General features: G+C 38.9%; 1 protein-coding gene across 1 annotated transcript in view; it reads right to left on the bottom strand.

The window, feature by feature from the left end:
• Positions 1 to 12,287, bottom strand: part of LOC145773169 (uncharacterized) — a 40,730-nt gene that overhangs the window by 3,311 nt on the left and 25,132 nt on the right. Inside the window, exons 5-17 of the mRNA XM_082584785.1 lie at positions 10,739 to 10,906; positions 10,351 to 10,474; positions 6,082 to 6,213; positions 4,856 to 5,837; positions 4,442 to 4,589; positions 4,175 to 4,360; positions 3,833 to 3,968; positions 3,363 to 3,463; positions 2,607 to 2,820; positions 1,938 to 2,121; positions 1,000 to 1,058; positions 665 to 713; positions 60 to 114 (exon numbers count right to left, since the gene is read on the bottom strand). Of these exons, the coding sequence (XP_082440911.1) occupies positions 60 to 114; positions 665 to 713; positions 1,000 to 1,058; positions 1,938 to 2,121; positions 2,607 to 2,820; positions 3,363 to 3,463; positions 3,833 to 3,968; positions 4,175 to 4,360; positions 4,442 to 4,589; positions 4,856 to 5,837; positions 6,082 to 6,213; positions 10,351 to 10,474; positions 10,739 to 10,906 (2,538 nt within the window). The remainder of the gene's footprint in view (positions 1 to 59; positions 115 to 664; positions 714 to 999; positions 1,059 to 1,937; positions 2,122 to 2,606; positions 2,821 to 3,362; positions 3,464 to 3,832; positions 3,969 to 4,174; positions 4,361 to 4,441; positions 4,590 to 4,855; positions 5,838 to 6,081; positions 6,214 to 10,350; positions 10,475 to 10,738; positions 10,907 to 12,287) is intronic.

Raw genomic sequence — 12,287 nt, 5'->3', positions numbered from 1 at the left:
GGCACAGTAGAAATTTTGGTTCCAAACAAATGAGCAATAACTGGTTTCGAACTAGTTACCTGCTACATACAGAGCAAGACTGTCGTTCGCTTTGCTGTTTCGCTCCATTTGAGTCTATGAAAAGACGTAAAGTTAACGCAACCATCCAAATTAAGCTAAAGATGTTTGCTAAGTGCTAACAATAGTCAACATACCAAGCAGTTTCAAAAATTGCAAGAAACCAGTTACAAATTAGACATCACAATGGCTGCCTGAAGATGAGGCCTGGTTTGTCACATTTTGACGACCGTTGCTGTCCGACAGATTTTGTTATTTTTCATTGACTTAGTTTACGATGACACCTTATGTTGGGTAGGGACGCAGTGAAAAAAAAGAGAAAATGTAATTTAGAAAGCTTTGAATGAGACTATTAGCAAGTGACCAACAGTCTAAATGAAGCTTTTTGAATCAAGTTGTATTTATTTTTGAATGCGTTGATGTTGAAACTATTTTGTCACCTGAGGAAGGCAGTAAAAATACTATTTTTAGAAAATTGCATCCAGACAGTTAGCAAAGGTTGAAAAAATCTGCAACAATCTGGAAAATGTAAAAACATCAGGCAGTATCTCTACGTAGTCAATAGTCATGATTAACTAAACTGTTTCTTTTTAAGACTTTGACCAACCTTGAATAGGTGTTGATTCCTTTAAACAAGTCTTCGATGTTGAGTTGTTCTAACAACAAAAGATGCACTCGATGAATTCTTAATAAAAAGCAACACAGATGCCCAGTGGATCTTATGGAGTCGCTTAGGCTTTACACCAAAAAGATATGGAGAGAACCGACTTAACCTGAGCATGATGTTTTAAGAACTCCAGATCAGATGTCTGATGTCGATAGCAGCTAAGAGCAGCAGCTTCTCCGATAAAAATAGAAAGCGAACGAGCTAGGCCTGACGCAATATGACATCGGGTCATCAATGTATTCGCCAACAAACAAAACATTTACTGAATAACTAACCTTCATGGACGAATCGGAGTTTTTCTTGGAAATTTGTGCTTTGTTCGCAACATTTAAATCTAAGAAATAATGTGATCTGAAGACGTGTGCGAACATGCGGTTGTTTACGCTATTATTTTAAACGGGCATGAAAAGTAGCTTTTTACGCAGTTTAGAAATAACCATCAGTGAAATATCATTTTCTTAATGCAAGGATGAGTTGAAGGGCCACGGCCTAAGATATTACAGTATAAAAAAACAGTCGGGCCAAAGCTTTTGACGACAAATAAACATAACTTCACTTTTTGTGAGTGCTTAAAATTTCATGTTTAACTTTTGAAACTTCATCATGACTCGGTCCATATTCACCACAAAAATTAAAACTGGTTTATACCTTGAAAATTATTTGGGTGACATTTTTTGTGTTTTCTTGTAGTGCTACTGAGCAAGAGTTTTATTACACGGAACTGCAAAGCATATTCATGTTAATACAATACTAAACTCCATGGTTTTAAACCCGGTGGCGAGCCCCTGGTATGGACAATGGACATGCCCAAGCAGACTTAGGTCAAACTCAATAGAACTCCATTAGGAGTAGGCCACATCCATTCTAATATGCACAGGTGGGGTTTGGCTTTCTCATCAGTCATCGGCCGCCAAAAATGCGGCGCGAAGGAATAAACTGCTGACCATTTCGTTCTTGAATGCCCCATTTACAAGGGGCCAAATGGAATGCATGGCATAGCAGAACTGGATGAAACTACATTCACCAGGTTTTCCACCCCCTGTCCTGAAATCTAATCAAGCCCGTTTCATACGATTGAAAAAGCCGCTAATTAAGAAGCGGCTAATAATCGGAAAACTATCAACGCATGCATACCAACTTCTACAAGTTTTACAATACAGGTACAATGTATACAATAATCTTAGAATATGCCTTTTCAAATATTACAAGTTACCATTCTCTTTCTCCATTTCCTCATCAATGCCAAGCAAAGGGTCGTCAGTCTCAACGAGTCCATACTTCTGCATGTACTTTTTCGTTGCAAGCGACATATCACAAGGTGACAACAGGCTCATGCCTGAATATTTCCCCCCGTATATGGTTTGCTTGGTGCCAAGCGCTGGAGAACTCGGAAGTATCTGAAAATATTGGAAAATTAAAAGCGTTCAATACACATAAGAATAATCACTATGCAGAGGATTGTCAACACACAAATCTGTGCCGAGTAGACTTTCTACGTTGAAGATCAATATTCGTATTTATGAAAGTAATTCCTTTATTCATTTTAATTTCTTTATTCTTTTATTCAATTTCTTTATTCATTTTATTAAAGTAAAAACTTTTTTTATTGATGATGATCAATGTTCATATTAGAAAGACTTTTCATCGAATAATGCGAAGCCCGCGTTGGGCCAGTCTGAAAACTTTTTAAGGCTCAAAAATAAAGACTGCGCAGAGGTTCCAACAAGGTTTCTTTCAAAACGTTTCGCTGGTTTAGTTGCATTTCAAGAGTGAAAGTTTCAGCAAGGTGTTTATTCGGTATCGATAAGCAGTTTTGGTTCACTTACAGTATTGCAAAAAGCTATTTGATGAATACCACTACTTCAAGATCGCTTTAAAGTACCTGAGGACTGGGATCGTCGGCAGAGGCAGCAGACGCAATGCTGGTCAATTGATCATCAGTGAGGTATTTCAGTGCTATCGCGTTGGCGTGCATGCTCAGCTCATGGCCGCTGCTACTGCCTACTAAAGTTGATACATCGCACGTTTCCAAGATTCCGTTGTTCGCAAGGACGCCTAGATAGGCTAAGTGTGGAAGCAAGGACCCGGAGAGTTTTCTAAAAATCACAGAGAATAGAGCAACTCAATTTTTTCTGAATGCGAAGAACAATGCTACAAGCAGGGCTGTGGAGTCGAACATTTTTCTAACGAGTGCTGCCAGATTTTGGAGGGTTGCCAGATTTTTTTTAAATTTTTCCGTTCTTTTTTCTTTTTTTAAATTTAATTTTACTTTAAGTTGTCATCGAAATTGAAGCAGCGACATTCATAATAACTAACAAGAAAAAACACTTCTGTTTTACGATGAAGTGGTTGAACTCAATACGGAAAACAAAAAACAATATTTTGAAAAAATGTTACGAATAAAATTTTTTTTGCTTTGTATCTAGCCGGAGTCGGCCTTTTTTAACGACTTCGACTCCGAACATGCCAAAATCCTGTCGACTCCACAGCCCTGCCTTCAAGTAGTACGCTTTAATAAGAGGCGTAACGATGTCATATATAATTTCGTTTGAAAACTTTGCAAACAGAAAAAAAGAAATTTCAACTCAACAGATGGTACAATTATCGAAGGAAAAAAGATTGAGAAGCAGCTGCATACCGGGGATACTTGAGTGAATTAACCTTCTTGTGCACTGAAGTCGTGGACAAATACATGGATGATTTTGCTTCATTTTCACCGTTTTCAAGCATTTCTTGAACCTGGAAAGTAATTACTGATTAATTTAATGAACCCTGAAGCAATGAAAATCCATCGTTCCTAATCGGAAATTTCATTAAAAAAATCCATTTATTTCTTTTTTTAATAGTTTGCTACGTTTTTGGGAAATTGAGGATCTGTGTCAACTGTCAAGTTCAATTTAACCAAATCATCATGGCGCTAATATGCGGTCTTGCGCTATACAATGAAAAGTCTTTCAAACATGAACCTCATCGTCAATAAAAAAATATATACGAAGGCGCTTCTACTCCTTTTCACATTCAAACATACCGTGGATAGAAAATCAACCATAAACAGACTCTACGGAATAACGCGAAGAACTATATTTCACTCTGGCATAGTTTTCTCACCTGTTTCAACAAGTTGTTGAAAAATTGTTTGTCTTCAGTGGCTTCGCCTCCCTGCGAGATTTTGCAATCTTTTGTGATAGCTCTAGAAGGGGATAAAGAGGCGGCATACATGCTGGCACTCTCACCGAGCACTGGACTGTAAACATAATTCAGCATCGTCTAATAACCACATTCAAGGACTGAGTGCACACTGCACAATGAATAAAAATGAATCAATTCTTTCAATTGGTGTTCGGAAATTATTAGAAGCACAACCAATACATTAGACCAGAGAAAACGGCGATGAATGCATTGCCGGTTAAACAAAAATGTGCAAATATAAGGGATTGAATCAATAGACACCTGTCTTGGTTCCAGACTTCTTGATTACGCGGCGTTGGGTTATCTTCGCTGGTATCTAAGCCTGGTATGTCGACTGCCTGGAGACTAGAAGTGATGCTTTGGTCGTTGCTTGTGCCGTTTAATACTGAAGCATCAAGGTGGAAACTTGCAGAACCCCACCCGTTAGACCTTTCAGCACCAGAGTCACTGAAAATAGTGAGATTAACTGATGAAATCATTTAAAAGCGTACACATCAACGCAGTTACGTGTAATTGAGTCTTATTTACCTTACACCAGTTTGTGAGTTTGTGGTTTCCTCATTCAACAAACCACTGGTCTTTGATGACTTTAAACCGTTCAAAACAGACACATTTTCCTCTTCACCTGAACACGACTCTTCACCATGTGCGCTGAGAGTCAACCTCGCTTCTATGTCTGCGCCAAATTGGAAAAAAAATGTAAAAAAAAGTTTTTTTAACTTTCTTAATTACGTTTTGTTTTTTAGGTTATTGAAAATGTGGAACCATCACAAATATAAAAGTAAGTCGAACAACACTTTCATGCCAAGCTTTGTGTTAACATAGAGTTATAGTTAACATAAAGTCATACATAAAGTAGAACAAAATTTTCATGCCAAGCTTTGTGTTAACATAGAGTTATATACCATGTTAGCAGGGATTAGAACATTGGAGAACAAATACCTTCGTTGCCATCCGTCGTGTATTGTGACGACATGGTTTCACTCGCAAGTTGAGCGTCTGTACCGACACCAACGCTTCTTTGAGCAATTTCGTTTTTCTCGGCATCAGTTTGTATGCTGCTGCTTGTCATCTCCGCTTTGTCTTCTGGTATTTGCTGTTTGGCTTGAAGCAGTGCTTGGGTTTCCTTCAGTTTCTCAATTTCAACCAGCAACTGTTGGATGAGTTGGTCTTGTTCAATGTAAAACTGACAAGCCTCCTTGGGTAAGCAACGAAACCATTGTTGTTTTTTCAGGCTGGAAGAAAACGTGCCAGCTGACTGGGGGCTCAGTGATACACGTGACTGAGGAGCACTGGTTGGCTTGCTTTCAAGGGAAAATGAACGACGATGCGACTCTTTTTGTGGCGGATCCTTTGATGATGATGCAGAATCACTTTGATTATTATTAGAACCTTTGGCGTAACCCAAACACTTAGCTTTTTTAGCTTTAAGAAGTGCAGTCGATTTTTCTCTTGACGAACTCTTGAATGACTGCTTTACCCTTGCAGTAGAATTTGCAGGCAAGGTGTTGGAAGTTATCTTTTGTTGGACTTCTCTCGACATGGAGGAGCGTGTTGGTGGCAAGTCAAAGCCAGCTTCATACAAAGACGGAACTAACGGATCATCTGCGGGAAACACTGGATGTTGTTGAATGATTGGATGTGGAATCGCCCATTTCGGAGAATTCTTGACTATTTTGCTGTTTTTAGCGAAACGATTGTTGATATTTTCGTCAAAAATCAACGAAGGTTCTATGACCGTTGGAACTGCAGGAGCCGGAGCAGCTCTATTTAAAGGTTGGGGTAAAGGTGACGGCGTCAGTTCTTGGGTTGAAGCGTGCTGCGTCATCACACCCTGATGTGTTCCGTTTAATTTCTCAAGTCGGTTGCTTTTGCTTGTGATCGAGTTTGAAGCATCGCGACTGTCGTTTCTCAATGACGCAACCTGATTGTAGTGCAAGGAATTGTAACGCAATCACAATTGCATCAAGCTTAAACAGACAAAGCATGTAAAATTATAAGATTTAAAAACAGGTCTGAAAGATAGAAACAATCAATCTTATTCTTGAATAATTGTGATAACAGATATCAAAATGTTCACACAAAATAAACGACAATCTACAAGGTTTCATTGCAAGGGTAATGTGAACTGTGTACACAACATAATACTTTGTACAGTCGTTGATTACCTGCATTTGATGACCACGATGTGCTTTCTCAAATAAATCTCTCGCTTTACTGCCTTCTGGTGATACGTAATCAAGCGTGACATTGATCACTTGACTTAATTGATTCGACTGCTTATCCAGATGTGCTGAATGCTAGAAATCATGAAATGGGTTTCTGTAATGTATCTATACCAGCAGTCCCCACTCCCCAACCTTTTTCTCTCACGAACAGGTTTTAAAATGAAAATACCCTCGCGGACAGCGATGGCCGATGGGTAAAACGAAGTTTGACATTTATAGGGTCTAGTACTCTAGTGTTTCTTTTATATAGCGGTTTAAACACAGTTTAAGCCAAATTCGTAAAATATAATGTAATGTAAAAGTCAAGATCAGCAAAGGAAACTAGTTTAGCTTGGGGTCTGACTAATTTAACGTTGTTTTGATCACTTTCTGTGTAGGCTGCTTTTAGACCCAATAAGCTAATGATTTTGCGAGCAAGACGCACGACTTGTATTTGACCAATATCATCAAATTAAAAGTGGATTTCTCTGAAAGTTTGAATGATGTTTGATTTAAAATTGAAGTTAGATTTTAGCTTAAATGTTTTTTTCTTTCACAACCACTGAAGGATTTCAATAATTGATTTGTTAAAGGTGTGTATTGTGTGAGCTTTCAGTAAAATTTCAAAAATTCATCTGAGGCTCCCCAACCTTTCGTACATACTAGCTTATAAAGGCACAACTTCATTTAATGCCCCTATTAACACTGGAATAGGTCGATTTAATTATCAAGTAGTTAGTGAACAAGGTGTTTACTTTGGAATATTTTATTATTATCTGAATTTTTGAGGGGCCTTTAAAACTTTACTGGTACCATTATTCGTATCTACTGTTGAAACTATGTGTTCACAATGCTACCTGTTAGGTTGTCGCGACCCGGTAGTTGGGGACCCCTGATCTATAATTCTATATGACATATAAATGTGAACAAAAGTTGCACAGCACGACGATTAATTAACTATCTGTGCAATAGGAATTCCAAAGCGGAGCTACTGCTGGGCAATTGCTTTATGAATACTAGGGTGGCCAAAAAAAATGAAAATTTTTTATTTTTATTTGCACACCCTCTCATTTGAGGAGGATTCATGAAAAAATGACACTGTGAAAATTTGAAGTGAATCCGACAAGAGGAAGTGCTCTCCCACCGACCTCTAAATTTGCTTTCTTTGGCATAATTCATCAAAATTCCTTGAATATGTGACGTAATTCTTTTTTGACTTATCTACATTGCAGTTGCAGCATTTTTGTGTTAACCATTGTTTTACTCTGAATTTATGATATAATAAGTGTTTCCACATGCAGAAAAACAGAAATAATACACAAAATAGATCACATTAACAAGCGTTTGGTATGAAATTAAATGCACTAAACTTTAGCGAAAACCATATAAAAGTACGTTCACCAGTCACAGTCGCAACGCTTCAGGTGACAACACATTGCCCAGAAAAAGCAAAAGAAATGTTTGTAAAGAGTCAAGCCATTGATTTTATTTAATGGAGCTGTTGGCATGTTGGCTTTTACTTGCACTTGTTGGAAGCAGCTTTCTGTGTTGCTCGATCACCTGATAGAGGAGCTGGCGCTGTTGTTCATTTTCTGTAAGGACTTCATTGAAGTCAGTAGCTAATTTGACTGCCCAGTGCCCGCTCTGCACAATCATTGACGACTTTGAGATCATGGCATGCAAGAAATAGCAGCCTTCGATTAAATGCCTGCTGCATGACAGTGATAGCTTCAGTGTGGATTCCTGTATTGCTTGATGTCGTGTCAAAACAAAGTGCAGCTAAGTGCTCTGCTACAACTCGTGTATGAATTCCACTACTTTTTGGCCCATTAGTGATCCCGTTCCAACAGGCAGCTTCGGAATGCCAAGCAGTATCTCAACATGCATACCAGAAACTACAATGGCCAAAGATTCGCACTTTGTGCCATTGGCATTAGTCAAATGTTTACCATGAAAATGAACAACAAGTGGAACTGTAACTGTTGGTTTAAATTTTTGCAGCACTGCAGCTGCCAGGCTTTCACGTTTTTGTTTCGAGAATTCATGACAGAGGAATGTGACATTGTCAATTCATTTATATCAATTCCAGCTGCAGCAAGAGCAGGAGTGACGATCATCATTGCTTGACGACTTGATGTTATAGTTCTGTTCAGTGCTGCATTAAACAGTGGATTATCGATAATGCAGCGTTTTGGTAATGGCTGCTCCTACTGGGTTTTCTTTTGTTTTGGTGTTATTTGGATTTACAGTGCAAACAGTGGGTCACTGGAAGAATCTTCATCTGCTAATCATTTTCAGATGAGAAAGCAGCAGCACTTGATGGTACTGGATCAATGCGATTTCTGTTGCGTCTCTGTTCATCATCTTTGCGCTTTCTATACTTTGCAGCAGCTTGCCGATGCATTGGGTCCTCTGTTGTCATCAGTATCTGTCATGCACCACCTTGGTCTATCAAAAACTGACAGTCTTTTGGTATTGTTATGCGGCATTCCCAGTTAGCATGTGCAATATCAAATAATGCACTTAAGCTCTGGGTGAAGTCAGCTTCCGAGGTCAGCTGGGAAGCTGAATTTCGCCTCTCTTTGTGCTTTGATTCTCCTATATGCTCTTGATGGATGCGTTTTAGTTTGGTAACAACGTGAGTCTTTGCAGTGGTAGCGATATTAGCTTTCACTCACAAGAACTGTACTGCAAGCAAGTGGCAGTGTAACCTTATTGATCTTCATCTCGTAGAACCACACCCCAGACCCCATACAGGCAGCTGACATAGCCCCTCAAGGGAGTCAACACTAGAGAGTGGGTGTCCATTTGTTGACTCTCTTGAGGGCCATGTCAGCTGCCTGTATGGGATGTGGTTCTTCGCCGTCTACTACGAGATGAAGGTCAATAAGATTACACTGCCACTTGCATGCAGTACAGTTGTAGATGAAGTAATATTAACTACTACCATCTATGCCACTTTTTGGTTTGCAGCACCATCAATATCTGCCCCTACAAATGACCTAGCAATGTTACAGCTCACAGAGGATTATAAAGAGGTTGACAATGCAATTTCTCAAGTGGCAGAAAAAAGTTGAGGTTGCGCTTGTGGTACATCAGTGAGGATCTTGCTGCACTGCCTTTATTCAGTGATAATAACACAGATGATGAAAAGAAGGCAATCGTTAATGCTCTTAAGAAAGACCCATTTCCCGAAGATGTTCGTCGTGATGCCCCAAACAAAATTGTCAAGTTTAAACGTCTCTCTTTGGCACAGTTTGTAACACAGCGTTTACTTAACCTTTTCGAGTCACTGCTTCTGTTGACACATGGCGTGATCGTGATGATTATAAAGAAGCATGCAAAGTTTGGCGTCATCTCAAAGCCGTCAATGATTGTGCAGAGCAGGCAGTCAAATTAGCTACTGACTTCAATGAAGTCCATACAAAAAATGAACAACAGCGCCAGCTCCTCTATCAAGTGGTCAAGCACCACAGAAAGCTGCTTCCAACAAGTGCAATAAAGTCAACCAATGGCTTGACTCTTTACAAACATTTCTCTTGCAATTTCTGGGCAATGTGTTGTCACCTGAAGCGTTGCGATCGTGACTGGTGAACGTACTTTTATGCGGTTTTAGCTAAAGTTCAGTGCATTTAATTTCATACCAAACGCTTGTTAATGTGATCTATTTTGTGTATTATTTCTGTTTTTCTGCATGTGGAAACACTTATTGTATCATAAATTCAGAGTAAAACAATGGTTTACACAAAAATGCTGCAACTGCAATGTAGATAAGTCAAAAAAGAATTACGTCACATATTCAAGGAATTTTGACGAATTATGCCAAAGAAAGCAAACTTTGAGGTCGGTGGGAGAGCACTTCCTCTTGTCGGATTCACTTCAAATTTTCACAGTGTCATTTTTTCATGAATCCTCCTCAAATGAGAGGGTGTGCAAACAAAAATAAAAAATTTCCATTTTTTTTGGCCACCCTAATGAATACGGTATGTGGCATGAAACTTCTCAATCGTTGCTGCTGCTCACTGGAATTGCTGAGATATTTTGGGTGATAGGCAATCAAGTAATTAACTGAAAAATTTGGCAAAAGGTTTGCAGAGCCAGCCAGCTCTTGCTTAGTTGAACTAGGTTAATGCCAATGCCGTCAAGTGGGGCACAGTGATATAGCTTTGCAATTAAATGTTGTCTCCATCTGTTTATTATGTACCTGCAATCCTGCATGAAATCACTTACTTCTGCTGAAACCATATCATAGTTCAATTGCTCAAACTGACTCGTTGAACACTTGAAAAAGCAAGGTCTTGATTTCGGAGCGGAATAAACCAACAACAAAAATTCCTCGTTTTCTGATAGCGCCCTGTCAATAACACAAACTGTACATTGTAAATATTATTCCTAACCACTTAAACAAATTATTTATTCAAGTAAATAAAATCACTATTATCAAAGTAACCTTAACAGCCTGTTTCACCCTATGCGGGATCGTTAGAAAGTGCTGAAAATCATGCAAAAGAGAAACCGGTAATTATTTCCATCTAATAAAGCGACCTAACGACGAAAAGATAACATTTTTTTAATAACTAAAATAAGGCGTAAATGGTGCAATGAACATGAGACAGACCTTCTACAAGAATGTAGAGACAAATAGCGAAGGCATGCCAACCACAGAGCAGGATGAAACACACTTGCGACATAACTGATCCATATTCCAACAGTTGTCACATGACAAGCTTTTGGATCTGAATCTAACATGAGAAGAAGTTTTCGAGTTTGATCCATTGTCAAAAACCTGCATTCAAAACAAAGTTCTTCAGTTGAAGCCAGTGATTAGAAATCTTCAAGCTATAAAGTAAGTCATAGGCTGGTGTTACTTTTGTTTTATAAAATAGCAGGGATGCTAATTGTGATTGCAGCTCATGTTTGTGAAGAGCTCCATCACGAGTATGGTAAGCGTCAAGCGGAAGCCAATCGAATTGTACAGTATTAGCAGCAGGTAACGCATTTATATGTGAGCAGTATTTCAAACTAAAAGATGTAATATCAGTCAAAAGCTCTTTGCTTGATGCTACCTTGAGGAACTTATTCGTCGGCCCAGGCCTGGAAAAAATAGGTAATCTGGGAATGATATTCCCGGGAAATTTGTCGGTTCGAGGGAAATTTTTACACTATAAATCACGTTACTAACGTCTTTCATTCACCGTCAGCCGTCATCGTAATTTGCTGACACATTGCAGTTCCGACACTAATTCGTATCATTGCGTATTTACGACCTCCAACTTGTACCTCAGAGCTGAACATGTTCTTAGCTAAATGCACAAATATATTGCAGTAGTCCGCCCGAAAGCGTCGTCAAAAGCATGGGAATTGAGAAGTGTCATTGAAAAAATTTGAAATGTTTGCGGAGGTACAAAAACATCCACAAGTAAAAAATAAAATAAAGACAAATTAGCGACGAGCTGCTCATTCACTGGAATGGGCCACAAATAAGCAAGTGTCATAGCATCGTGAAACAGGCTCTTAATCTACATTTCAAAGGAAAACTATGGCATTTTAGTACTAATGACGTTCGCTCTAAAATGTACAAAGTGTCTGCTGTGGTAGATAGACCAAACAACAAGAAATCGTCACTATCTTTTATGTCCCGGTAATGTATTTGTAGTAATTTTGCATGGGCAAAACTTGCTTGAGGTTTTTTTGATTTACAAAAACAGCTGTTTTAGCGTCGTAATTTTGATTTTGTTGTCAAATTAATTAATCATCATCATCATCATCATAATCCATCGTCGGTTTGTTCCCCACTAGTGGGGGTGGCCGATTGTTTCCGCGCAGCAATTGTTTTAATCCCTTTTCTCCATTTCACCCTGTCCCTTGCATCTTCCTCCTTCAGTCCGACTTTTTTAAATTCATCCTTCACTTGTTGTTTCCACGTTCTTCTTGGACGACCGCGTTTCCTCTTCCCATCCACCTTTAGATCTAGTGCCTTTCTAAGAAAACTTCCTTCCTCCCTCCTTATCACATGTCCATACCATCTTACTCCATTTGCCCTTGCCAGTTGGTCTATGGTCTCTCTCATCTCTAGCATATCCAACAATTCTTCAGTCCTTTTTTCCCTTCTCGTTTTCACCCCACACATTGCTCTCACCATTGACCTTTCCGTTCTTCTCAGGATT

This window comes from Aplidium turbinatum, chromosome 1, assembly GCF_918807975.1.
Source record: "Aplidium turbinatum chromosome 1, kaAplTurb1.1, whole genome shotgun sequence".
Lineage (NCBI taxonomy): Eukaryota > Metazoa > Chordata > Ascidiacea > Aplousobranchia > Polyclinidae > Aplidium > Aplidium turbinatum.
This window is presented reverse-complemented; position numbering and strand designations above follow the sequence as displayed.